Raw genomic sequence first — 27,767 nt, forward strand, 5'->3', positions numbered from 1 at the left:
AATTTGTTGTGTGATTTGAATACTCTCTTTGTCAACAAATTCCTCAAGTAGTTAATATGATTGGCTTTATTAATTATATTTTTTTAATTTTTTTATGGTATTAATAAAATACTTGGTAAATAAATATATAGCATTATTTTGTATTATAAATTTAATATTTAATTAAAAAATAGTGCACAAAATAAATAATAGACAATGTAGTGAATATAATCAATTGATGAATTTGAATGTAAAGAATTTTTACATTGGAGAAATATAAAGACAATATAACTAATAATATTATTTCTCTTAATTAATTTATTAATAATGAATATTTTTTTTTAATAAAGACATTGTAGGGACAATGTAGTGAATATAATCAATTGATGAATTCGAATGTAAAAAATTTTTATATTGGAGAAAAATAAATACAATATAACTAATGAAATTATTTCTCTTATTTAATTTATTGATAATGAATAATTTTTTTTTTGATTAAAGACATTGTAGACACTGTTAGGAATATATGTACTTAGATTTTGATGATACCAATGTAGCTAAGATTGTAGACCCCTATTTTTCTTTATTGTTTTCTGCTACTTTCGTGTTAAACGAAAGTTGTCATAACTCATCTTGTGATTCGTGTTAAGCTAGACAAACACATGAAACTGAGTTATGATCTAATAGATAGGTCTACTAGAATGAAAGAAGATCGAAGAATGAAGAGAAGCTACAACAGTCGAAGTATCTATCTCTCGGCTAAGCAGCAAATAAAGAAGTAACTCTTAAAGCTGCTCATCTAGACGAAAGATAAAGTCAATCTTTCGTTAAGAGACTTTAAGTCTAAGTCAGACTTTCGAGACAATCATTTTCTCAGAACACAAGAAGAATGTTGTCTAAGACTCAGCAGGGCAATCGTTCTTGGAAAGAATAATCCTAAGAATAAGGTGCACACTAACCAATGAGCATTAAATGATTTGTACTTCATGACAGAGCTAGAAGAAAATATTTGCAGATGTTCTTGCCACCAACAGCTACATGGTACAGCTGCATTAAATGCACCGAGCCCTCCGGTTTTTACCCACTGGTCTATAGGTTTGAAATACCATCTTCGTCCAACGGATGGATATTTCCTCTCCTATAAATACCTATCTTCTCCACAGAAGAAGGTGCTGGTTTTTCTCTCAATTGCTCATTCATACGCAAAAGCTCTTTAAACACAAGCTCATTCTATTAAGCTTTTGAAACCAGTGATCTAAGGTGTGAAGTTTTAAGCGAGTTCATCAGATTCATCATTCACCACCTTGAAGAAGTCTTGCATTTTCTATAAAGGAGATTATCCATCATCCAGCCAGCAAGCCAAGACTTCAACCTGTTGGAGACACACACAAATATTTTATCCAACATTCAACTCTGAAAAAGACGTTGATAGAGGCGGAGTAAACTCTAGGAGTTGAAAAACCTTCCAAGTAGCTGTCCGGCTTAGTGATTAAGGAAGCTAGCTTGAAGTAGTTTGTACTAGGGGTGATAGTGCAAACCCTTTCACAAGTTGTGAAAGAAGAGTGGAGTAGGCACAGTTGGCGGAACCACTATAAAAATCTCTCTGTCCATCACTATTTACTTATCGCTTTTATTTTCGTGCATAGCATACCATATCCTCATAACCCGAAAGTTTCACAAGCGAAAATCCGTGCAAAGAAAATTAAAGCGAACCAACTTATCCGCTGCGTAATAACCCAGAAAGGAGTTATTTCTGTAAAATCGAATTGAGTCTATTCACACCCCCCCCCCCCCCTCTAGACTCTTCTTTCGACCCTACCGGGACCAACAAGTGGTATCAGAGCAGTTACCTTGATCAGTAAACGCTTTGTTTTTACTGCCTGGTAGATCCCCTTGAGCAGTTACCTTGATCGGTAGATTTTGACCTCTCAAATCATGTTGCAAATTCGATCCCTAGATCGGTAGAACTTAAACGACCCCTCATAGTTCAAAAGAATGTGATTATGGTTGTACTCTTTTTCCTTAGCTAGAATTTTTTCCCACTGGGTTTTTTCCTATTCTAAGGTTTTTTAACGAGACAAACGGCATAAGTCACGGACGGTATAGTCAGGTTTTCCAGCCCGAACCCTTCTTCATTAACTCATCGTTCAGGCTCCCCGTACGCACCATACTCCTGTTTGGGTCGGGGTCAAATGGATCGGGTCAAAGGTCAACTAGTCAATGCATGGGCCTATAAATAGGGCCTTAGCTCTCCATTTTAAGGGTTCCTCCCCTTCCTGTCTCTCTCTCTCTCTCTCTCTCTCTCTAAAATAGTAGACACTCCCTACTCTCTCTAGTATTCAAGAACATCAATAAATAAAAGATTTCTTTGAGCTGCTTTCTCTTGTCTAATCTCTACATGGTTCATACATACATTATTGTTCATACATACAGTAGACTCCTTACGTACAGCCAGAAATTATCTGTATCAACTTTATAGCAAAATTGTAATAGACAGTTTGTCGAAAATAATATTACTAAGCCCATATACCATAAGACTCAAATTCTCCTGACCCTACCCGTTTTACGAATTGAAACTCGTGAGATGGTCTCACATGAAAATCTGCCTATGTATTATATGCTTAAAAAATACAAAAATTAAACAATGTCCCAAAACTTTGGCCATAAAGGAAAAGAAAAGCAATAAAATCTTACTCCTTTATCAAACCACAATCATTATTGTGTGGACCATGGTCCACACAAGCTGTATGGATCATAGTTTGTATACTGTAAAATAATGTATATTCAATACAAAAATAATGTACATCCGTTACAAAAATAATGTATATTATATTCAGGGGATGTACATTATTTTTATACTAAATATACATTATATTGTATAATGTACATACAATACAAAAATAATACATATTTAGCATATTAAAAATGTACTTTTTGTTATAGTCCAGATAACATTGTGTGGACCATGATCCACACAATAATTTGCCATCAACCCATCAAACATCTTTCATAAACCATATCCAAGAATTGGAGAAATAGTATATATATAATCTTCCTATGCTATATGTGTCATGTGCAAAGGGGGTGAGAAAGAAGATTTTTTGCAATTTTGAGACAGCCATTTGGAGTGCATGTAAGAAGCTTTTCTCCATGGAGGTACATGAAGGCCATTCTCTTTCAAGGACTGTTTGGCAGCTGCACATAGCAAGGAGATGATGCTGTGGAGTTTGTCCTCAGTCCCAACAAAAATGGTAGGGAGAGAGTTTGAGAGTTCTTTGTAGGCCTGTGTTGGCCTTCCCAACTCAAATTGTGACCTAAAATCTGTGTCCACTATTAGCCTCAAACTCTCACCCCCACTCTTCATCATCACATCAATGTACTCATAACAATCCCTGAATCGAAATGCTACAACACAGACAAAAGAATTATATGTAAGTACATTTGTAAATATACTCTCTTGATCTCTTAAAAATTGTTTACTTTAACGTACAAATGCACAAATTTAACTTAATTATATATATAAAGTTGACTTGTTATGTATATACTTCACATGATGATGCTTTCACGCCACAATTTCATTGCGTGCAATTGACTAATTCAAATTAAAGTATATTTTTGTGTTGTTATCATGTAGAATTTTTTTTCTATTTTTTTTTCATGAAATTAAACCCTATATATGGGTTTTTAACCAACACGTACCATTTTCCCCTAATCGATAGTTTGCTAATTGAATTTGGTGGTGATAATGAACCACAATCGATTTAATATCCGTAAAATAATATTTATATATATACACACGAAATATATATAAAATATTATTGGATATATATCCGAAATATATATATACACACAAATATATATAAAACGGACCCAACGGTTATATATACATGTATATCTACGAAAAAGATATACCAAGATATATCAAACAAAAAGAAAATATAATCCTTAGATTATAATTCCAAAACAACAAGAAAGAACGGATTTTTGCTTAGAGCATAATCCAAAACAAGAAAGAAGGAGAAGGAAGAAAGATTCGTACGAGTTAGGCGAAGTGCCTGTCTTTCCTTAAAACCTTATTTGCCACCTCCCAAAAGTGCTAGGAGCGTTGTGGCCTAAGTTTCCCAGGATAAAACGTACAACGGTTCGACGTTTGAGCACCCAAACGAACGAACCCGGCGAACTAGAGCATGGGACGAACACAGCTACAAGAAGGGAGTAGGAGCAGAGATTTTGGAGCTGGGAAAACAGAATTTCAGTGTTGTGTGTGTTGTTTTCAATCCGTGTTGAAACACTGCTGCTACACCCATTCTTATATAGGAGGTGAGGAATCAATAGCATTTAGTTTAGCATTTAATCCACGATTTGTAACACCTGAAACAGCCACCATTATTGAGATTTAACTCAAAAATTCAAAAGGTGGAATTAATACAAGATTAATCCTGTAACAGTCCAGAACCAACAAATGGTCCGCGCTGTTTCAGCTCAGTTACTTTCGGGATGCACGAAAGTTCGTGCTTCAGTGCACACGAGACTGAACTCTCGTGTAAGTCGCACGAGAGTTCGAACTCTCGTGTAACCTCATGACAGCGCACGAGAGATCAAGATCAAACTCTCGTGCCCGAGCTCAGGCTTGAATCAAGCCTTTTTCAATCTCGTCTAGTTGGAATTTGATTTGCACCCCCCGCCCCCGCGCGAGAGAGCCTCTATGCTATACAATTCTACAAGCTCTAAAAAAGCTCTTGTATAAAAGGGGGGTGAAATCCTCTTTCCAAATCAATGTGGGACAAAGCTCACTTTTCCCTTACATTTTTCCAACTCAATGGGTCTACTTTGAGAATCAATATCTCATTCACCCATTATCCGTTTTGAGCGTACAATATATCAATATCTTCGTCTCTCTACGAAGAATCCGAATCCACTTTGACCTGATCCAAATCGAAAGTGGACCCCACTGATAATTGTACCACAAAATAGCCACTTAATATGTCATTTTATGTCATTTTAATGCTATTTTTCCAACAGAATTCTTATAAGGGAATGTAAGCTATTGCCTAACATAAATTTAAAAGAAATTTGCACATATATGTGGGTGTGCAGTGTAACTTTGAAAGTGCCCGGGCACATGTATATAAACAAGCCCGGGCACACATACTACTGAAGAAATGCACTGTAACTACTACACGAATGTACTGCAACTACTTCCAAACATGCCGGCATTGGTGTTGTAGTTGTGGTGCATTCGTATAGTCATTGCGGTGTATTCATTCAGTTCTCACGGAAAGTCCAGTTCGCATGCATCTGTATTTCAGTATTATCATGTTTAAAAAGAAAGTAGGGGGGAAATAATAGAAATAATCACTTTTTTCAAGAACAAAATACTCAGCTTCTTCTTTAAAATTTATTCTGGTGAAAATTATTGCATATATATTAGTATATATATGAAAGAGTAAATTAAATTGCACAAAAAAAAAAAAGAGTAAATTAAAAGGGAAGAAAATGGGTTGAGAAATATATACCTGAAGGGCGACCAAAAGTAGTGACCCAAGAAGTTGTACAAAGGGAAGCTTCGTACTCATCCATTCTCAATCTGCTTACTATCCATTTCCTCAGCTTCTCACCCTCCAAATTCCTCACTTCTCTCCAATAAAACAAGATTTTCCCAAGAATCTCCGCCTCTGAATCTGTGACACTCTCAAGAATTTCCTTTAAAAACAACAACAAAAAAAGGCACAAATTTTATTATGTATTATTGTTGTGCCTACGAGGAAATTTAAAAAAAAAAAAAACATCAAACAAAAGTAAAGTAAACCCCAAGTCAACACTACATCGGAGTTCACATATATACAGTTACCTGCAGAGAGAGAAAGGTGGTGGGGTTTTGGTCGAAGAATTCAACTTGAAGGCTCCAATAATCAGAAAGATGATATGATGATGAAGAATCATCCAATTCTATGAAGTTTCTCACCATCTGAGATAGATGTATATCTTCATCTGAGATAATTGCCATGCTTTTATCTCTCTCTCTCTTGATTTCTCCTCTTTCTTTGGCTTTGATTAATTTGCTTGTATATATAAGAAACATACAAGCTAGTTCTTTTTATTCTTATCTTCTCCCATAGTTTTTTTATTCTTATTGTGGGAGTTGCTTGGTTTCATTTAATTATTTGTATGCGTGTGCATAAAAGTTATTATTAATTATGTCAAATATCCAGAGAGTTTTTGATTCTTACTCCAATCATGTGATGTCAGAAAACAAAATAAAATGCCACTTTGTCTTACTTCATTCATGTTATTTCGAATGCTCTGATCATATTATATATCACAATTACAAGTTACAAATTTTATTTTGATTACTCTTTTTTTTTTTTTGAGAGAATTTCGATTACTCAGGATATAATTTATTTTTGGAATAAGTTTCAAATTGACCACTGAACGTAACCTGAAAATGCAATTAAGAACGAAAAAAAAATGTAATTAGACCACTGAACACTCCAAATGTATGCAATTTCACCTGATAGTAGGTTACTATCAATTTTAGCAAGTTACCTGCTTACGTGGCAGCTGAGTTGGCATTTTTAATAATTGTTTAATAAATTTTAATAATTAAAAAAAACGAAGTGGTGGTCGGCGGCCATCCCGTTGTTTTATTTTTTTATTATTTATTTTTTTTTAAATTTATTAAACATTATGTAAAAATGCCAACTCAGCTGCCACGTAAGCACGTAACCTGTTAAAATCGATGGTAACCTGCTATCTGGTGAAATTGCATACATTTGGAGCGTTCAGTGGCCTAATTGCACGTTTTCAGAGTGTTCAGTAGCCTAATTGCACTTTTTTTTTTTTTTTTTCGTTCAGTGGCCTAATTACATTTTCAAGTTACGTTCAGTGGTCAATTTGAATCTTATTCATTTATTTTTTATTCCTATTTTCCCTTAATTTTTTTAATTTCTTTTATATCCTTATTTTATTTTTATGTATTTTTATATATTTTTATATTTTGTTAAATACTTATACAAAAGTTTTATATTATTAAACATAAATTATATCATTTGAGTGATTTTATTAAGATGATTAAAACAAGAGTAATATTGACGGTATACATTAATTAAAAATTAAATTACCTAAACCATAATTTTACCAAAATTAAATTGTTCTAAAATATTATTAGAGTTAATGCCATTTTTTTGTCCTAGATTTATTGGGTGATTGACATTTTTCATCCTCCATAATAAAAATTACCACTTTTTGGACAGACTTATTGTGACTAAGACAATTTTAGTCATTCTTCTATATTTCCGTTAGATGGCCGTTTAAAATAGGGGCAATTGCGTCAATTCCGCCAAAATTCTTCTATATATTATGTCCATGCTTGTTTTATTCCCGATTTCAATAAAAAGAAATTAATCTGGGCGACTTGCGGCTGTCTCCGATTACTCCGGCGGGATGACGTCGCTGGCTACAATTGGCGACAAATACTCCATCTCGGCAGCTGGGCGAAGTGGGCGACTGACGATCGTCCTACTGCTGCAAAGCATCAACCAATTTGCTATTGTGAATCGGCTGCTGTGATGGTGCAACCGTCGACCAAATAGGGTTTTTAATTTAATGAGTTTCACTTTCTTCTCTGCGAATTAGGTCTTCAAATGGTTGGATTTACATCGAATTTGGTCTTCAACTTGTACAATTGGAGTCCAATTTCGAGTTTCTTCTGTAGATTGAGGTTTGTTGTCCGAAGGTGTAAGGGATTTTCTTGGAGGTGTCGAAGTCGACCGAAATAATGAAATGTTCGACAGTCTGGGGGTTGACAGCGAGAGATAGAGCTCCAGTGGGGCGTTGGGAGTAGGGGTTGGACTTTTCATTGGATTAAAAACATTAGTATCACTTCAAGTTAATACCCTTTTATTCTCTGAATCTTCGCTTGCTTTCTCTGTGTGTGTATATATCTTGTGCCTGTAGCTAAAAGCCATGCGGTGGTGATGGCGTACCAGAATCAACATCAGCAGTAGCCGCCAGTTTCGGGTTCGGGTTCAACCTCCAGCGGCGGCGTCGGTGCTAGATTTCACCACTTTCACTAAGGTGTTTGTTGGAGGACTGGCCTGGGAATCTCAGAGCAAGACCATGAAAAGATACTTTGAGCGTGATATTTAGAAGAAGAAATGTAAGGATTAGAAGAAGACTAGACAAAAAGACAAGTTTGCCCTTCAACTAGACGGTCAAGAGACGGATTCATTGACGAAGGACGAAAAGTGTCCAACGACCAATAACAGTGGCTACTAACTGGCAATTTTTATTATGGAGGATGAAAAGTGTCAATGCTCCAATAAGTCTAGGACCAAAAATGGCATTAACTCACAAATTATATTTTATATTAAACTAATTAAATTCAATCTAATAAACTTTTAAATTTTGAAAAACAAAATTATTTTAATGTAGAATAACATTTGGTGTAAAATTTAATTGGTGTAATGGGTTGGAGATGAATAAATTAATAATTGTGTAAGAATATTCCTTCTTATGTGACATTTATTGTAGATTTTTTGTATTTTTAGTATTTTGGGTTACCCCATATATATATATATATATATATATATATATATATATATATATATATATATATATATATATATATATATATATATATATATATATATATATATATTATAGGAAAAAGTGTCAAATTGGCCCCCTAAGTCGATCGGATAGTGCAATTGAGTCCCCTAACTAAAAAAAGCTCCATTTAGATCCCTTAAACCTGTAAAATAGTTCAATTAAGTCCAAAGTGACTTGTTTAACAGGTTAAGTCTTTAAATGGTTGACACGTGTCTTTTTAAAATATATTTTTTTTGTTTTTTGTTTTTTTTTTAAAAAAAATTATTTATTTATTTATTAAAAAATATATTATATATAAAAACTGAAAAATAAAAAATAAAAGAGCGGGTGCCTGCCTGAAAGTTCCACGAAGGAGGAACACCAGAGTCCGGCGTCACTCCACCGCCTGAAGTGCTGCTACAGTTCGTCGCAGATCCAGACGGGAGTGAGCGACCGACAGTCTTCCCCTCTTCGCGACTTCACGCAAAATCAGACGGAAGCCATTCAAGATCTACTAGCTCCCAGCAGAGTGCAGACTATTGGAATAGGAGCTACATGAATGGAAAATGGAGAGAAGCAGAGAGGAACGAGAAGATGAAAAATGGAAATGTGTATTATGCAAAACCAGTACAGAACTTTACAATATAAGGAAGAAGATGAACAGTTATGGAAAGTAGGAGAAAAGACTATAAATTAAAAGCCCTATACTATTTATTTTCTATTTATTTTATCCTCCAACACCCCCCCCCCCCTCCCCCCGTAAGCTGGAGCGTGTAGATCCTACATGCCCAGCTTAAACACAAAAGGTGGTGAGGTTCACAATCAGTAGCTGCAACTAGTAGAGACTTGATGTAGTCCTTTTCTTTTCTTGATTATCCAGGCTTCTCATTGAGTCCACCAAGGATGGTAGACCTCCTTATACACCCATTCTTTTCAGACCATCAGATTCTGCCTCCTGCCCCTCTCCACCATATTGTAGAAATCAAGCTGGAAATTAGAAATAAATTGGAGAATGGCAGAAACAGATGTCATTAGAGTAGGCTTTAGTACTGAAGCATCTCCCTGGGTTCCTTTCTTGATTTTATTGGATGTGTCTGTTAATGTCAATGCTGAACTATAGCCAATTGAGCACCATCAGCCATCATCACAATCTCAGCAGCCAATTCAAAAACATGAGTTATTGGATGTACCATGAATGATTCACACCAGTCATGGTACATTCCAAAAGGACCTCTCTTATATATTATAGGAATGGTATCGGGAGAAACAATTGCAACAATGTTCATAACCCACACTTTCAAATCTTTCAATGCAGCCTCAAATCCTCCATAGACAGCATTCATGTCCATGACATTCCGCACAGTAAACCAGTTAATTCCCATTCCATTCAAATATGACTTGGTCACAACTCATGTCCAATGTTTATAATCTGTAGCAAAGTCTTCAGGAGCTGGCTTCCCATACACACCTGTCTCAGTACTCAGTAACCAATAAGGTGATTTCTCCAGCCTAGCAGGCTATGATTCTAGCCATTGAGAACCCCTCTCTGATTCAGAAGTTGGAACTTTGTGCATGCAAGCTTGCAAAGGCACATTCCAGGTTCTTTCTTGAGCAACAATTGTATTCACAAACTGATTGTCTGCAGCTTCCATTGATAGAATGGGCCTGCTATGTACAACCACTCTACTTAAATCGGCCTTACAAACACCTCGAAGAACCTCCACCAAATTTTCTGCTAGAAAATCTGGAAGAGCAACATCTAGGCAGCAAAGAGAGATCTGAGGGACACTCGGCACCATACTGAGCTCCTTCTTCACTTCCTCAAACAGCTCAGAAACACCGGTTAACGGCTTGTTGTTCGAGCCCTTGGAAGCACAAACCAGGAGCGTATTTCCATTTCCGGCCTTGGCCGGAAGACATTTCAACGATGAAGCAGAGAAAAACAGGGGACTCAGATAATCCCCATGGGAATTCAATCGGAAATGGAAAATCTCACCACCTCCTATGACAACGAGAGACACAACCGCTGTGGCTGGATTGTAGTTCCTCTTTGTGAATAAGTTCCACTGCGGAACGAGAGACACAACTACTGTGGCTGGATTGTAATTCCTCTTCGTGAATAAGTTCCACTGAGGAACAGCTATGGATTTCGCCATAATTGGAGATCCAGCGATCGGAATAGACGGAGCTCCTCTCTTCCGCTGCGGAACGGTTGTGGAGATCGCCTGAACTGGAGATCGACTCAGAATCAACGGAGCTCCTTCCTTCCACTGCGGAAGGGCTAAGGAGATCGACGATGAACAGACTCGGATCGCCTTCCGCTGCGGATCGGCTACGGAAGTCTGCTCCGAAATCAGATTCCTCTCTGGAATCATTGCTGATGCCGATCGAATTGGTGATCGAGCATCGGCTTTGTTGTTTCTACTCTGCGTAGCATTAATCTTCTCCACTGCCTGGGATTGAAGAAGAGCACGGTTGATCGAGTTCCTCTGCGGAACCGACTTTGGAACAATGAACGGTGATTGTGTGACCGGAGTAGTAGCCTGCGTCTTCTGATTCACGCTGGCGACAGTAGAGACGGCGGCGGCGGCGGCGGCGTAGGATCGCCGCTCTGATACCATGTTGGAATAGGAGCTACATGAATGGAGAATGGAGAGAAGCAGAGAGGAATGAGAAGATGAAAAATGGAAATGTGTATTATGCAAAACCAGTACAGAACTTTACAATATAAGGAAGAAGATGAACAGTTATGGAAAGTAGGAGAAAAGACTATAAAAGCCCTATACTATTTATTTTCTATTTATTTTATCCTCCAACACAGACTGTGAAAATTAATTTTAAGCAAATTAATGGCAACCCACTCTCCTTTCTGCAATTATCATTCTTACATATCAATTTTACAATTAACATACAAGATATAACTCTACAAACTGCTCACAAAACTCTAATAGTGACCATCCTCTAGCAGCAGAAATCTCAACATGAAGAATAGGTCATGTCATGTGATTAAGAAAGAAAGCAGTGACAAGAACAAATATGGAAAAGCATCCTATCTATGTCTTCCTAGATTCGCTGGACGTTCATTGTAACCCAGGCTCGTCCCTTTCAGATAAGATTAACTCATAGATCAAATGGTTTCCGTCTGATTTTGCGTGAAGCCACGAAGAGGGGAAGACTGTCGGTCACTCACTTCCGTCTGGATCTGCGACGAAGCCAACAACTGAGTTTTGAGCTTCCGACGGAAGGCAGCACTTCAGGCGATGGAGTGAAGCTTGACTTCGGTGCTCCTCATAGCTCCTCCGTGGAACTTCCAGGCAGGCACCCAGCTGTTTTTATTTATTTATTAGTTTTTATATATAATATATATATTTTAATAAATAAATAATTTTTTTTTAAAAAATAAAAAATAAAAAATAAAAAAATATATTTTAAAAAGACACGTGTCAACCATTTAAAGACTTAACCGGTTAAACAAGTCACTTTGGACTTAATTGAACTATTTTACAGGTTTAAAGGATCTAAATTGAACTTTTTTAGTTAGGGGACCCAATTGCACTATCCTGTCGACTTAGGGGGACAATTTAACACTTTTTCCTATATTATATTATATATACTAAATAACATATAAAAGAATCCGGTTAGAATTGACCATTCTCACCAGAATCGCCGATTTTGAAATTAGACAAGAACCGTCTAAAGAAAATTTTGATTCCAATTTTAACTATCCTAGAACCGTGAACTGACTGTTATAAACCGAAATCGGACTATAATTGAACCGAGGGCTAATAGACCATAGAGTCTATTGCTAAGTGCGGTAGAAGCCCACTACACTTAGGAAAAGAAGTTTGAAAATTTTGTAAAACCTTATCCAGCACATGCATGCTGTCATTTTTTGGATGGCATTCGTATATGGAGGTTATGGGTGCATATGAGTCAAACATTTTCATGTTTATTTATTTATTTATTTATTTATTTGATTTGTACCCTGCGCGAGACGAAAAGCATCCAAGCTATCATCATTCAAACTAGACATCGTAATTATGAACACGATACAAAATTGGACACGAAAATAACAAGTTAATATTTAGCCTTAACGTGTCTCGGGTCGTTAACGAGTTGACCCGTTATGTTTCATGTCTTAACGGATCAACTCGTTAAACTTATTAAGAACTCGTTTAACCCGTTAATATTATCGTGTTAATCTATTTGCATAAACCTGTTTATAACCGCTAAGAACCTGCATGAATGAGATTACAAAAAATATCATGAACATGACTAATGATGAATTTACTACATTAGGCCAAGATCCTATACCAATTATTGATGTTCAACAATCTGCGATTTGAAATTTTATTCTAAAAACTAGCATGGACTTCTTTAATTATGATTTTTGTATGTTATTTTATCATTTTATGAATATTATAAATTGATTTTTTTTTTTAGTTTGCTTGATGGGTTGAATTGTATGTTTTATTTCTTTTTTATATAATTTAACTTTAAATTTTAGGTTTTTTTTTTAAAAAAAAATATATATATATTAATAGGTTTAACAGGTTTAAATGGGTTTCATGTAATATGGTGTCGGCACGACCCGAAACCTGTTAACAAAACGTGTCTATCGTGTCAACCCGTTTAACTCGTTGACAAATCGTGTTTGTGTTAAAAATTTGAACTAGCTAACCTTAACGTGTTACATTCGTATTTTATATACTCGTGTCGTTATTGTGTAGACCTGTTAACGAACCTGTATACACAATTTGCCAGGTCTGATTCAAACTCCTTCAAAATGGAAATTATATATATATATATATATATATATATATATATATATATATATATATATATATATTAGTGCAAACTAATTTTTTTGTCAATGTGGGACAAAGACTCTTTTTTCCAATTCAAATATGCACACTTTGAAAATAATTTTTTAACTTACCAATTATCCATTTTGAATGTATTATATATTGAATTAAAGTTCTCACTTAAGAATCTAGAGAATGTGATTGAGTGAAAGGAACTCATCCATCTTTAACCAAAGGTCAGTAGTTCAATTCTTGATTTTGGGAATAAAGCAACCTTAAATCTCCAAGCTCGCTGTTCTATCTCTCAAATTTATTATGCCTGAAAATGATCATTTTACATGTTAAAAATAGCTAATTTTTCAACCGTAGTTTCTTTTTCTAAACTGCTACACCAATATATCTACACTTACAAATCAACATAGGAATTCCAAAAGAAAAAGTCGAAATAAAATCATTATATATATTTATTTTTTAAAAAAGTTACATATGATGTCTATTTGTTCAAACCCAATGTACTTTCAATTTCTAAAGTGCTCATTATGGCCGGATCGGATTCTGAGGCGTGGAAGATGGACAACAACACAAGGCCTCAATTTTTAAAGGGCCTAATATTTACACTGTTCATATTTATTTAAAATAAAAATCATATATTTTATAGTAAGAATTGTGATTTTTGCATTCAACCGTACGTTCATACATATTTGAAATATAAAAATCATATATTTTACAATATTGGTTTCAACACTTATACTTTTGATAGAGTCTCATTTATTTATAAGAACGGGATCACAGAAATAAAAAATAAAAATAAAAAACCGGCCCTGCTGCTCATGACACAGAAATTTGTTAGGGAAAAAAGTTCACACCAAAATCATGACTAAGTTCACTCCCTTAGTTTATTTGAAGCTTGAAATTAATTATTTATAAGTGGATTACAAAAACTCAGCAGAACTTCACTATATATATATTTAAGGACTCAAAGGCAAAATAAGCAATGGTGGGGGGCTCTTCAATCAAGCTTGTTTTCTTCATGCTTCTTTTAATGGTTTCATCTGGTTTGCGTCTCTCTCTATGTATGTGCAATAATTCAATAATAGTCTTTGTCGGGTCAGGATGTGGGGATCCTTAGAGTTGGGGTTCAGCCTTTTCGAAGAATAATAGAAAGCACGGCATGCAATATTCTTCTAATAATTACCTCTTAATTAATTTTTACCTTTTAATGTGTTATAATTGAATTGAACTTTTTTTTAATTTAATATTTTTTTAAAAAAAATTTGTATTGTTTTTTAATTAATTTATGATGATATTAGCTAATTCATGACAACAAATAAATATATAACGTGTTTTCTTTTTTGTTTTTTAAAAGGTTTATGCACAATCTCATTTTTTATTTATCGTTCTAGCTAGGTTACATGATGAAAATTTAAGTTTATATGCCTTTATATATATATATATATATATATATATATATATATATATATATATATATATTGAAGTAGTACATATTGTTTTCTAGTTTTTTCGTTTTATATTCAGAATTCGTTTGCAAATTTAAAAAATAGAAACTTTTAAAGTCATTTAAAAAAATTTCTAATGTTTAGCTATCCAAGGAAAATGATGTTAAATTGTTAACATGAAATACACATTCTAGTTAAGAAAAAGAAAATTCATTTTTGACATACATTTTACTTGCAATACAATTTAAATCTTCAGCTGTCAAATTAAATCATGAGCTATTTAAGTTATTTTGAAGGGCATGGAAAATGACAATTATGTTCTTCGGGATAAGTAATTTACATAGCCCTTTGTATTTTTTTTGAAACCCATAGCCCATTGTATAATTTCATTGTTGATGATTGAAAATTAGGTGGATTATGGAATTAAATGTGGCAAATGGGAGGTTGCACTTGCTTCAATAGGTTAAGAAAATATGTATAGACAAATACTTCATTGAAATACAGTCAATAGTACTCAAAAAAGAGTCAATAGTACTAAAAAAAAAAAAAAAAAATTAAAGAATAAAATGTGAAAATAGTTCAATAGCATGGACATAAAATTGAAGTAGAAAAATCTCTTTTTATTTCTTCTTGTTTTGTTTTTTCTTTGTAGTTCTTAATTTTTTTTTTTTTTAAACTTTATGATATTTTAATATAATCTTTACGGTTACTGTAAACACCTAGCAAGTCATGGTGTACACCATGGCAGAGGAGTTGAACATCGTCTAATTAATCTAATTATCTAAAATATGATACGGAGTATAATTTAATAATAAAAATGATATAAGAAAGAAATAGGAAGTGCATTTTTGTAACATTTTACATTTTTCTTCTTTGAAGCAGGCAGGACAGAAGCAAGTTATGGGGGAGAACTTCTTGAATTTTGCTATCACACTAGTGATTGCTCACTACCTGAAGGATGTTGGTGCTGTGCACTTAATGCTTTTAACCCTGACTGGTTTGGCTGGGCTTCAAAACCGGAATGTGAACAGGAATGCGGCCACAAAGGAGCATAGATTTTGAAAGCATGAATTGCATGTGTGTACGTACACTTCGAAATCCGTGTAGTATTAAGTTGCATAGTAGCACAAATAAAATGGTAATTGTTTTACGAGAAAAACTCAAGTCATATCTAATACATATTTTTCTTAAAATTGATTCACTACCTTTTGAGGGTGCTAGAAGTGTTGTAGCGTTAGTCTCTTAGAATAAAATAGATTATGATTTAATATCTAAACACTCAAACAAATAAGCCTTCAGCAAATTAAACTAGAATAAACGGAGAGCACATCGAAAAGTGTTGGCAAAATTTTACTAAGAAGATATTTTTGAGAGAGATGGAGAGAAAAACAACAATTTTGAAGTTCTCGCACATTGACTTTTTCTAAAGTGTTGGCAGAATTTTACTAAGAAGATATTTTTGAGAGAGATGGAGAGAAAAACAACAATTTTGAAGAAGAGCATGTTTGGTTACTCTAACTTCTCCTGCACCGATTAACCATTGCAAACGATAAGGATTCGAGTGATCAAACAAAGGTAATTGGAGAAATTTAACCATAGTTGCAGTAGCTACAGTTGTGCAACTTTTAGAATCTATTACCATAGTACAAACATTCCCTCTACTTGACCCTTTTGCACAAATGATATTTTCTCTTTGAGACTCATGATCTTCTTTTAAATGGTGAACATTCAAAACCCCATTAACAACAAGAGTATGACTTCATTCACTATCAGCATATTTAGAAAGACAAATAGTAAATCTTTCAATGGCCTCCAAAACAGTAACGGTACACGAGCTTAGATTTATTTATACCCATGTGCACAAAAAAGAGCCTTAACCTATACAATTCACACTTCTTTTATAAAGGTATTGTATATATAGTGATGCAAATCTACATCCCAAACCAATGTGGGACAAATGTGAGACAAGTGCTTCTTCCAAGCCTTTCCACCTTCATTTTCCAACTCAAATGATTACTTTGAGAATCAATTTCTCATTCACCCATTATCCGTTTTGAGTGTACAATATATCAATTTCTTCGTCTCACTATGAAGAATCCAAATCCTCTTTCACCTAACTCAAATCAGAAGTGAACCTCACATATATTTATACCACAAAATAATAATTTAAAATGTCATTTTATGCTAAAAATTATAACATTCATGACTACAGGGTAGCCAGCCGATAGATCAACACTACTGTAACAATGAGAGAAAGCACGAAAGTAATCTTTATTGCTTGAAAGTAGAAGTCTATCCACTTACAATGTGTCTCGGGGGTATTTATACATAGGCGGCTAGCCTAAAAAAGAGGAAAGAAAAAGTTTACAAATTTAACTTAGGCAAACTTCTTAAATTGAGTTTTGAACTTCTTTCCTAAGCATGAGATTCCTTAACTAAAAACAAAAATTGGGGGTGGGAAATATAGTAGGAGATCTTATAATATCTCTCTGGGGTGCCGATCTGACCGACCACCTTAAGAGTCTGACTGACTAGCAACGTCGACTGGGTACCCCAGACCGGATATCCATCAGGTACCTTTCTCTAAGGTTCCTTCCAAGTTTAAAGATGTTGGCTCAAAATAGTGTTGTCTAAAATTATTGGCAAAAACATTATCTCAATCTTACTAGGATATATATAAGGAATATGAAGATTAGCCAAAGAAGGGAACAAAGAATAAATCCCAGACATGATAGGATTCACACTCCCAATACCACAAGAATCAAGCACATCAAAGAAGATTATAAAAGGATCAATCATATCCCTAAGAGATATAAGATGCATTCAATTCTCTATCTTATGTGCTGTGAGAGCTGAGAAGTATTGAATAGAGAGAATTTCACTTAGGAGTAGTATTAGAGTTATGTTTTAATAGAGAGAGATAGTGAGATTTAGATTCTATTGTGTAGAAGTGTTTCTAAACTCTGTACTTTAAAATTGTGCTCATAGTGGATTCATGTTTTTTCTTAATACAAGAAGTGCCTCGCAGATTATGAATTTCCCGAACTGCGTTAATTTTTTATTTTTTATTTTGTCACAATTAATGTTCTAAACCATCACGCAATCCTCACAAATTTTCAATTGGTATCAGAGCAATGCTTCTTAAGTTACTAGCAAAAACGTGATGGATTTTCCTAGAGAATGATTATCAAATAGTAAATCCCCTTGCCTTGCATAGTGAGAATTATTCCTACTCGAAGACAAAAATGAGAATATACATACAATTACAAGGAGAAAGAGTTTGGCGAGCTGTAGAAAAGGGAGGGAGTTCTCCAACAGATAAAAAGGGAAACTTGAAGAACAAAGAGGACTTGACAGAAGAAGAAATCAAGCAAGCTGGCTACAACTCCAAAGCCATGAATGCTATTTTATGAAATTTTCAAACTGATTTGTGCAACAGATATAGTCAAAACAGCATGAGAAATCTTATTCAATCATCATGAAGGAAATTCCATAGTAAAACAATCAAAATTACAAATGGTCCAGACACAATTCAAAAATATAAAATTGGAAGAAGAAGAAAAGATCACTCAATTCAGTGCAAAAATTCTTGACATCTCTAGAGCTGTATATAATCTAGGAGACTCTATCCTAGAGGCTAGACTATTATAGTTTTATTTTATTTGAATTTAATAATTATAATTGAATTCAAATATAGTGATAGAATCTTGAAACTAAAAATGATTGTGGCAAGATTCATTTTAGATAACTCTTAGTATTATCCTAAATAATTATTTATTTATTGGACAAATATCAAATTAAATGAGTTTGTTATGGGGTGAAAGGTCATTTTCTCCACTATAAATAGAGCCCTCCATTCATTCCAAACATCACACTTTGAAGACATTGAAGCTCTACAGATGGCCAATTGACAACTTTGAAGTTGACATCTCCAACAGAAGATCAAGATGTTTAAAACCCGGAGGCCATCTCCACTATAAATAGAGCCCTCCATTCATTCCAAACATCACACCCCATGTTTAAAACCCGGAGGCCATCTCTACTATAAATAGAGCCCTCCATTCATTCCAAACATCACACCCCACTATAAATAGAGCCCTCCATTCATTCCAAACATCATACCTTGAAGACATTGAAGCTCTACAGATGGTCAATTGACAACTTTGAAGTTGACATCTCCAGAAGATCAAGCCGTTTAAAACCCGAAGGCCCTTCAGTAGTACCTTTGAAGTGTTGAGTGAAGAATCAAGAGACACTACACATAGATTTGTATATGCATAACCCGATTTGTTATATATACAAAATTCCATTTTTTTTGTTTACGGATTTTTGTGGAAGGGATTTTAGACTTTTAGTTCAGGATCATTTTATAATGATCTCTAAATAAGCTTCAAAACTTTCAATGATGTTTCTAAGGTGTCCCCATGATGATTTCAAGGATGAATGAGAGCTCATATTTATAATTGTAGGATAAGAAAGTTTTGATAGATTCAAACTATTTTAATATTATCTAATTAAACAAATTAGATAATATTAATATTATCCAAAATATATTTAAATATTTTTTTAAAAATAACCTTTTTATCAAATTTTCAGTGTCTACACACATCAATCTACTCCACATAAGCACCACCAAAATAGAGATTTCATAGATTCCGTATTGTATCGACATAAACCACTTGATGGATAGATAGATGGTACGTGTTTGTGGGATCATATTTCCTCCATTTACTTGCAATTTTTTATTTAAAAAAAATTCCAAAAGGATGTTTTGCAGTAATGGTTATAGAATAAAATACCATTTAGTATATATACTTAAAACAGTGCACAATACTATAAAGGTGCATTGTTAAACCATTCTTGCAATCACCTACGTTTAAAATAACAAATGATTGAAAAAGCCAAATCTTAATCTTAAAAAGTAATAATCCAGGACCATATTCATATCTCAAAAAACATAAAATGCCATCCAAACACAATTGTCTTGGAAAACCCAACATCACCACAAATCACCAAAAATGTCTCAATAACATCAGCCAATTTTTCAAGCTTCACAACATTCCCTAAAAATCATGGTTTGACCAACTAATGACTCTATTTCTGCTGGAACTTTTGTACTTGGTTACAAAAGCATAATACAATTGTAAGTAAACATGCACAATACTGACAAAATTTTCAAGTTCAAATTTGTGTACCTTGGTCTGCTTCGCTCTCAGTTCTACCGCTATAATAGCATCCACACTTGTGCATATTATGGAGAGATTTCAGAATGAATTCTTCTCAATGGGGATAATAACAAATGTGGGGTGGGGTTAATTGTGGAAATATTCATCTTGCAAAATTGGGGAGAATGGCAGAAAAAGAAGAAAGAGAAAGAAAAGAAAGAGGGGCTGCTGTGCGCGAAACACGGGCGCGTCAGGCGCGCGGCTGACCCTTTAGTTTATTTATTTATTTTTTTTGTTTTTTAATTTTTGATTTTGATTTTTTTGTTTTTTTTTTTCCTCCCCTTCCCACATTCTCTCTCCTAATCACTTTTACATTATCTCCCAATTCTCCCCAACCATTGTGGATGCTCTAATACCCAATAACTCATTGCACTTTCGGTCCCAAAGAAGAAAATGTGCATTGCCATTTAAATCGACAATCCTAACCTTCAACCTATACCTCAAGATTCCTTTAGTCCAACTCCTATTACATTTCAAACAATCATGTAGCTCAATTTTTTCGTCTAACTACGAAGAACCCGAATCCACTTTGATCCGGTTCAAATCGAAAGTGAACCCCACTAATAATTGTACCACAAAATAGCCATTTAAAATATTATTTTAATACTATTTTTCAGTGTGGCAAAAATCGGGCCTAATCGGCACCTAGGCGCTGGGCGGTCGGCCACCTAGGCGCTCTAGGTGCCGATTATTAATCGCTCTAGGCGCTCTAAGCTCCCTAGGCGATTCCCAGGCGCCTAGCGATTTTTTTAACCTTACTATTTTTCTAACATTCCTATCATGAGAATATAAATCATTTTAATATTTAATAAATCTAAGAATTAATAGGTTGGAGTAATCAAAACGACTGCTTCAATAGGTTGAGAAAGTAATTTATGAATACATATTGCATAAAATCATGGTGAGGGGGGTTCCTTGTGCGCAGTGAGCACCGGTCTAACCTCTATGGTTCATGTTCAGTTGAGTCACCATGATTTACATCCTCCCAAATGTTCTGTTGGGCCGGGGTGTGGGGGGCCCTTAAGGTTGGGGTTTAGCCTTTTGGAAGAATGAATAAATATTGCATTGTAAGAGCATCCACATTAGTTGGGGAGATTTGGGAGATAATGTAAAAGTGATTAGGAAAGAGAATGTGGGAGAGAAGAGAAAAAGAAAGAAAAAAGAAATAACAAAACAAAAATTGAAAAAATAAAAAATAAAAACCTGTCGCGTGCATTGCACGCGCTCGTGTAGACATTGGCTGTGCGCAAACGCGCACCGCCAGTGTTTTTTTTTTTTTTTTTTTTTTTTTTTCTGACATCATGCTTGAATTTGCAGAACAATTATTTTCACAAATAACCTCATCCCACATTTGTTATTATCCCTACCTAAGATAATTCATCTAATATCTCTATAATATCCACTGATGTGGATGCTCTAATAGAGTATTACTTCAAAAATTAAAATTTGACAATTGACACAGAAGATAAAGATAAGAGAAAAGAAAAGAAAAATACTAAATTACAACTTTACCAAAAGTTAGAAGAAACTAGGCCATCTCTCTTTTGTGTCAAGGAAGCAGTCGGTGATCTTATTCTTTGTCAGTACAACATAATATACACAATGTACAACAGTACAAATCCACTACTGCACCGTTTTCTTCTTTTTTCGAGACGTTTTCTTCTAAATTCATAATCTCTTCCACGTTACCAAAAAGAGAAAAATAATAATAATAATAAAAAAACAATTCCACTAGACCCTTCAGATCTCTCTTCTTCAACCTTCACACGTACACTCATTTACAAAAATCATACATTTCCCAGTTGATCGGTTTCTCTCTAATCAAATCCATAACAGAGAGAGGTAATCTCCTCGTCTTTAAATTTTCTTTAGCTGCAAAGTCTGTTGTTTGATCGATTCTTTTAGGGTTTCGAAGTGGATTGAATTGTGTTCTTAGGGTTTCGGAGAAATGGAATCATCTCCTTCGTCGTCGTCGTCGCCGGAGTTCGATTACTTGTTCAAGCTGTTGTTGATAGGGGATTCGGGCGTTGGGAAGAGCAGTTTGCTGCTCAGTTTCACTTCAGATACCTTTGAGGACCTTTCTCCTACCATTGGTAACCTCCCCATTTCTTTTAGCTCCTTTTTTCTGTTTATTTGCGATTTTATGTAAAGATATGTGTATAATGGTGCGTATAGTGTCTTTGGCATTGGGTTTAGTGTGTCCTGTAGTGAGTCATGGGATATGTAAGTGTTGTGCTTGCTAGAGAAGTGCACTGTTTGGTAGAACTAAATCTAAAATATTGAGCATGATTAAGAACAATTTGGAAAGGAAGAAGTGGGTGTGAGCTTGGATAGTGGCTAGGGATTGTGAGCAATGCTAGAGCCTTTTCTCATTTTACTCAGAATAATGGTTTCTTTTGTCATTTTTCATAGAGGTTTGGACCTATGACCCTTGTGCAAGCATTTCCTTTTTTTTTTTCTAAACTAATCTTTTCCTAGTACCTATATGGAGTATTTAGCAAAATTAATTCCTTATTAAAAACAGATGAGAAAGTTAGGGGATATGCTGTTTTTTATAGATCATCTAGATACAGAGGTCCTAATGTTCAGTTTTCTTTACTGGATTATTCCATCATTGTTGTAGGATCAGTAAGGTGCAACTGTATGATAGTGAGGGTGTTGCCTCAAGATGGATTGGTTGAAAAAAATTAAGGAATGTGCATATCCATTGTGATATAAAGAACCTAAAGATTGAAACCACAGTTCAAACTGCCTCCCAAGTAGTTATGATGATGTGTTTATTTTTGCCCTGCTACTGATTGCAGACAGCACCATCTCTCAATAAAGTTAATATGAAATATATGCTTTACTTGATTTAGTGAGTAATGTACTCTCTTACTTTCTGCAGGTGTAGATTTTAAAGTGAAATATGTTAATCTTGGAGGGAAAAGGCTAAAGCTCGCAATTTGGGATACAGGTAATCCCATCACAACATGTACCATCAGCTAATTAGTATTTCCCAGTCAAATGGTGTTGGGTACTCAAACCAATGATCTCTTTGAACCCATAAGCCCATCAGTGGGTCCAAGTGCTCACCCCCTGTATCAATAATTTGTTTTCTAAGTATTAACCTTTTTTTGAACTGAGGTTCCCTAAGGTTATTTTATGAATAGCCCAATTAATGAATCAAAGGTAGGACAAAAGACATGGTGGGGCTACACTGGTTATAAGCACATGGGGGTCAAAATATCTAGCTTTAAATTAGTTGCATATAAAATCATGATTGAAGATATTGTTTCTGGAATATATATTGATGATCTGGGAATGGTACATGGCGAGTTTATATACATATAACATAACAGACTATCAGCTAAAGAAGCTAGATACTAGGCTAAACTAACCACAGAATTCTAACTGCCTAATAATCATCTCAATTGTTGGTTCTTTGTGTTTAAAGGGCTACACAAGTATTGAAATTGGGTCTTTGGGGGTATGCTTGGAATTTAAGGTCTTATCATTTAAATTTTATTATGATTGATTCCTGCTTTTGCAGCTGGGCAGGAAAGGTTTAGGACTCTTACGAGTTCATATTACCGAGGAGCTCAAGGAGTCATCATGGGTACTTGATCTTTTCTTTATCCACTGGCCTGGTATATACATATGGATTTTTGGCATATGAAGCATGCCAAATTCACGTTTTCAATAAAACAATCATCTATTATATCGGGCTGTTTAGTTTATGAATTTGAATTCAGTTAGCTGCTCTCTTATTGTCTTTCTCCAACACCAACTTTGGATTTGATTTTTGGTAGGTAGGGTTAAGGATGGTTGTTGTGGCTATGGGTTGTTATCTTGTAATGAGTTGAAAATGACATTGAAAGTCCAAGAGGGAATAAATTCTAAAGAAAGTTAGGACTTAGGAGAGAGGAGAAAGCATTATATTTATTGCCTGAATTTCTTCCTGTGAAACCTCATTAATTTTGTTGAGTCATAATTTTTGTTCTAATAAAACTAATTGAGCATTGAAGTTTGAAGCTAAATTAATTTGGTGGGCTATGATGCTTTCACATCATAGCACACCCGTCATCTATATACAAGTTAAAACTGATTGACTAATGTTGCTTAGCTGTCTTTGGGTCCTGTTTATATGCATGTATCTACGGTTTTAGAATAATAGAAAAGATGCTTGAGATGCTTAGAGAATTTCCCTTTCTTTTTTCTTAAATTCTGTTGCTTTTAGTAGTCTGTGCACTCAATAATCTTAACTGAACAATTTATGATGCAAATGGCAAGAAACATTTTCAAATCTCTCTGATATATGTGTTTGAGATGCTTAGAGAATTTCCTCGTCTTAGATTCTTCATATCTTTCGGGAGTTTATGACTTATGTACTCAATTACTTGAATGAATAGTTTATGATGTAACACGGCGGGAAACATTTACAAATCTCTCTGATATATGGGCAAAAGAAATTGACCTGTACTCCACAAACCAAGACTGCATCAAGATGCTCGTGGGAAACAAAGTAGATAAGGTAAGATTTTTTAAAGAGTAATTAAGGTGGATTATGCCCAATCACCACATGCTTGGTTCAAATGATACTTTCATTCTGTCTTTATTCTTTGAACTTTTTTCTGGGGTGATGGGGTTATATGGATAGAAAATCCAAAAGTGTATTGTTATCCTTCATGCAGGAAAGTGAAAGAGTTGTCAGCAAAAAAGAAGGAATTGAGTTTGCAAGGCAGTATGGATGCCTTTTCATTGAATGTAGTGCAAAGACTAGGACTAATGTGGAGCAGTGCTTTGAGGAACTTGTTTTGAAGGTTTGAATCATTTAACTCTCTCATTCCTTTTAATCCTTTGTTCCTGCTGGCATTAAATTTTGATACGTGTCTCAACATAATAAATTTATATAGATCTTGTACCTAAAAAGATAATAATAATAATAATTCTTACCTGAGTATTTTTCTTTGGGGTCAACTAATACTGTACTAGTGTTCACCATATATTAAACTTGCAGAAAATTTTTGTAGTTTCAATTTTCTTTAGCTCCACATATCAGTTTACTGCACATGGACATCTTGATAACTGATCTAAAAGTAAAGAAGCAAATACCTATTGGGTGATGCATCATATTGAGTGAATTTTATAAAGAGCATTGTATATGTATAGCTCTTATCCTTCCATTTCTGTCCAAATTACCTTTCACTGTGTAATCCTATCTTATCTTATCAATCTGTTCTTTCAGTGAAATGCTTCTAAGTTCTTAGTTAGGGTCAAGTGCCTTATATTTTAATCCTTTCATGTCTTGTACTCGCTAACCCTAAGCCCACATTATCTTTCAGTTGTGTTGGTATGGTAATTGGTTCCTTTTGAAAATTAATTGATTAAGCATTAAATTGGGTTCGTGAATATATAGTTTTCTTAATCCACAGATTTTGGATACGCCTAGTCTCTTATCTGAAGGATCAGCGAGTGTGAAGAGGAGTAACATCTTTAAACAGAAACCACCGGAGACTGATGCATCAGCTAGTGGCTGTTGCTAAGTTGAACATCATTCATTCACTTTGCTGTGCATTTTCAGGTCTTTCTTTCCTGTTCTTTACCAGGCTTTCTTTCTGATTACTCTCGTCTTTTATTAGTTTCTTTGAATCAAGCATTGCTATCGAAGAATATGTTGCACCCTTTGTACAAAACCTCATGCTGGAACTCGAAATTGGTGTCTTTATTTTATCTCATTTACCAATACAAAATGCATTTTAGAACTTCCAGTAGTAATATGATGCATTTTAGAGTATTTTTCTTTAGTTGGATTATGCAATTAACACCATTGAGCATACAATGTATAAACATAAATGTGCAATCCGACTATCAGCTTAGATAGAACACATGCTTCAATTTGGTATTAGAGCTAACCCTATGCCAAAGGTCATGGGTTATGGACTATGGTCCACGTGGTGTTTAGAGCCCATCAATAAGTAATCGTGAGGGGGCGTGTTGAACATATAATATATAAATTTAAATGTGCAATTGAATTATCAACTTAGGCTTTTAGTTTAGATGGAACACATGTTTTAATTAATACGACAAAAAATGCCCAATTGGATACCTCATATTTAAAAAATTCTGCATTTAACATATTCTGCAAGTTTTCAGGTGGATGACATGTCGTAAATTTTAATTTAATTTTTTTATTTAATATTTTGTTTGGAGGAAATGGTTCCACCAGCATATCTGATCAAGTAGACTAAATCTGATGGAGGCAATGCCTCTTGACGAACAATTGCCTCCGTTTTTTTTTTTTTTTTTTTTTTTTTCTTTAAAAAAAAAAATCCACATCAACAATTTTGATTGGTTGCTTGGCGGAATCCTGCAAAGAAAGGAAAATAGGTATGTCTCTTCTTGTCCTTCCTGGCTTCTTGTTCGACAGCTTCAGTAATTTCTGGTGGGAGCAGCGGAGTGGGGGTCGTGCTCGGTGGATTTGGATTTGGCGAAGAAAGCAAAAGGAATTAAGTGCTTCTGACTTAACCCATGCAAGCCACTTCCATTTTGTACCCACAACAACACACCTGAATTTTAATAATTTGCTATCAAATTAGAAGAAATCTTTTCGTCCCTTGGAGCTGCGAAATTTGTTTTGTATGCGCATTGCAGCAACATGTAAAGGTTCATTATTTTGTCCTGCTCTGTTCTTCCCCACAGCAAGAAGTGAAAGGGAAGTAGTGATGGGTTTGCTTATGGGCAGTAGTGATGGCAGCAGCTATGGTGTGCAGTGCACAAGTGAAGGGAAGGAGACCACAACCCACTGCTTCCTATCCCCACAAACTACCCACTGCAATTCCTCTCCTCCTCGCTCTAGCACCGGCTCCCACCTTCACTTCATCTCCAATTCCGAAGGTGAAGAAGATTCCGCATCTGGATCATTGCACCACCACTCACACAACGCCACCCCGCTTCATCCCCATGCTCGCCTAAACTACGCCTCCGCCGATCATGAATGCCTCGCCCTCGGTGGCCCCAACCCGAAGCTTTTCTCGGTGCTACTACTAACATCTCAGAGGAACAGAACGCTACTTCCGCTGCCCCTATCAGATCTTCCGTTAGTGCCATACTCGGTGTTCCAAGAACGGCGGGAAGGAAGCCGAGTGCCTTGCACAAGTGAATAAGAAAGCAATCACAAGAAATGACTATTCTAGCCCTTCACTAACGTCTAACAAACGGATAGTTAACGAAAGGACCAAAGCCGGAACAAATATGATAGTCAAGGGTCTATTTCGTCCAAATTAAAAGAGAATAATCAATTTTAAAAAATCACAATAGTTGAAGGACCATTGCTAGAATTAACTCTTTTTAATTTCAACTAATTTGATCTTTAAATTGTTTAAAATTTTGTCATTTAAACATTTTTAGAGATCAAATTGATGAAATTTTTAAACAGTGGAAATTACCATTTTGATTATTGGAATGATTTAATTAATGAAATTTTAAACTATTGGAGGATCAAATTTGTTGAAACTGAAAACTATGAACTATATTAACAGTTGAGAAACAATTGAAGGACCAAAATAGTGATTAATTCAAGGTAAAATTAAACTTTTTTCCTTTGAATTATGGTGATATACTTTATTTCTCCATCGAATAAACAACATTCACTTTTCCCCCTCAGTTACCTCTAAACTGATTATTTTTACTCAAACTCATTAACGATTCATGGTAGACATTCAAATTGTTTT

The 27,767-nt window shown here is 34.8% G+C and overlaps 2 protein-coding genes and 1 long non-coding RNA gene across 6 annotated transcripts; 2 read left to right on the top strand and 1 right to left on the bottom strand.

The window, feature by feature from the left end:
• Positions 1-1,802: 1,802 nt before the first annotated feature.
• Positions 1,803-20,133, top strand: LOC109184789. Its single transcript, XR_002054875.1, has 3 exons — positions 1,803-1,813; positions 13,113-13,121; positions 20,064-20,133. It is a non-coding gene; the product is annotated as an uncharacterized LOC109184789 (long non-coding RNA).
• On the bottom strand, positions 2,604-6,089 carry LOC109184781. 3 transcript variants are annotated; one of them, XR_002054870.1, is made up of 4 exons: positions 5,831-6,089; positions 5,496-5,682; positions 2,982-3,384; positions 2,604-2,698 (listed from the first exon to the last, which is right to left on the bottom strand). XR_002054870.1 is itself a non-coding variant. In XM_019334821.1 (3 exons), the coding sequence occupies exons 1-3, from the start codon at positions 6,059-6,061 to the stop codon at positions 3,035-3,037; spliced, it is 768 nt and encodes a 255-aa protein (XP_019190366.1). In that variant the 5' UTR covers positions 6,062-6,089; the 3' UTR covers positions 2,967-3,034. The 3 variants fall into 3 exon arrangements, 1 of the variants encoding a protein (XP_019190366.1); XR_002054869.1 differs by having other exon boundaries at positions 2,625-2,685; positions 2,973-3,384; XM_019334821.1 differs by lacking the exon at positions 2,604-2,698 and having other exon boundaries at positions 2,967-3,384.
• A 1,635-nt stretch (positions 20,134-21,768) lies between the features above and the next one.
• Positions 21,769-25,805, top strand: LOC109184783 (ras-related protein RABC1-like). 2 transcript variants are annotated; one of them, XM_019334825.1, is made up of 7 exons: positions 21,769-21,897; positions 21,992-22,148; positions 22,943-23,011; positions 23,588-23,653; positions 24,447-24,568; positions 24,729-24,857; positions 25,470-25,805. In XM_019334825.1, exons 2-7 carry the CDS (start codon positions 22,004-22,006, stop codon positions 25,578-25,580), a joined length of 642 nt encoding a protein of 213 aa, XP_019190370.1. In that variant the 5' UTR covers positions 21,769-21,897; positions 21,992-22,003; the 3' UTR covers positions 25,581-25,805. The 2 variants fall into 2 exon arrangements, with proteins under 2 accessions (XP_019190370.1, XP_019190369.1); XM_019334824.1 differs by having other exon boundaries at positions 21,770-21,897; positions 21,961-22,148.
• The last annotated feature ends 1,962 nt before the right edge of the window (positions 25,806-27,767 follow it).

Source organism: Ipomoea nil, unplaced genomic scaffold, assembly GCF_001879475.1.
Source record: "Ipomoea nil cultivar Tokyo-kokei standard unplaced genomic scaffold, Asagao_1.1 scaffold1286, whole genome shotgun sequence".
NCBI lineage: Eukaryota > Viridiplantae > Streptophyta > Magnoliopsida > Solanales > Convolvulaceae > Ipomoea > Ipomoea nil.

Excerpts from the sequence above, each read along its gene's own strand:
- LOC109184783 (XM_019334825.1), top strand. The coding sequence starts at position 22,004 with ATGGAATCATCTCCTTCGTCGTCGTCGTCGCCGGAGTTCGATTACTTG. Across the intron at positions 23,012-23,587 it reads GCTCGCAATTTGGGATACAG|CTGGGCAGGAAAGGTTTAGG; the intron begins GTAATCCCATCA and ends CTGCTTTTGCAG. Across the intron at positions 24,858-25,469 it reads TTGAGGAACTTGTTTTGAAG|ATTTTGGATACGCCTAGTCT; the intron begins GTTTGAATCATT and ends CTTAATCCACAG.
- LOC109184781 (XM_019334821.1), bottom strand. The coding sequence starts at position 6,061 with ATGTTTCTTATATATACAAGCAAATTAATCAAAGCCAAAGAAAGAGGA. Across the intron at positions 5,683-5,830 it reads CCACCTTTCTCTCTCTGCAG|GAAATTCTTGAGAGTGTCAC; the intron begins GTAACTGTATAT and ends TTGTTTTTAAAG. Across the intron at positions 3,385-5,495 it reads TACTTTTGGTCGCCCTTCAG|CATTTCGATTCAGGGATTGT; the intron begins GTATATATTTCT and ends TCTGTGTTGTAG.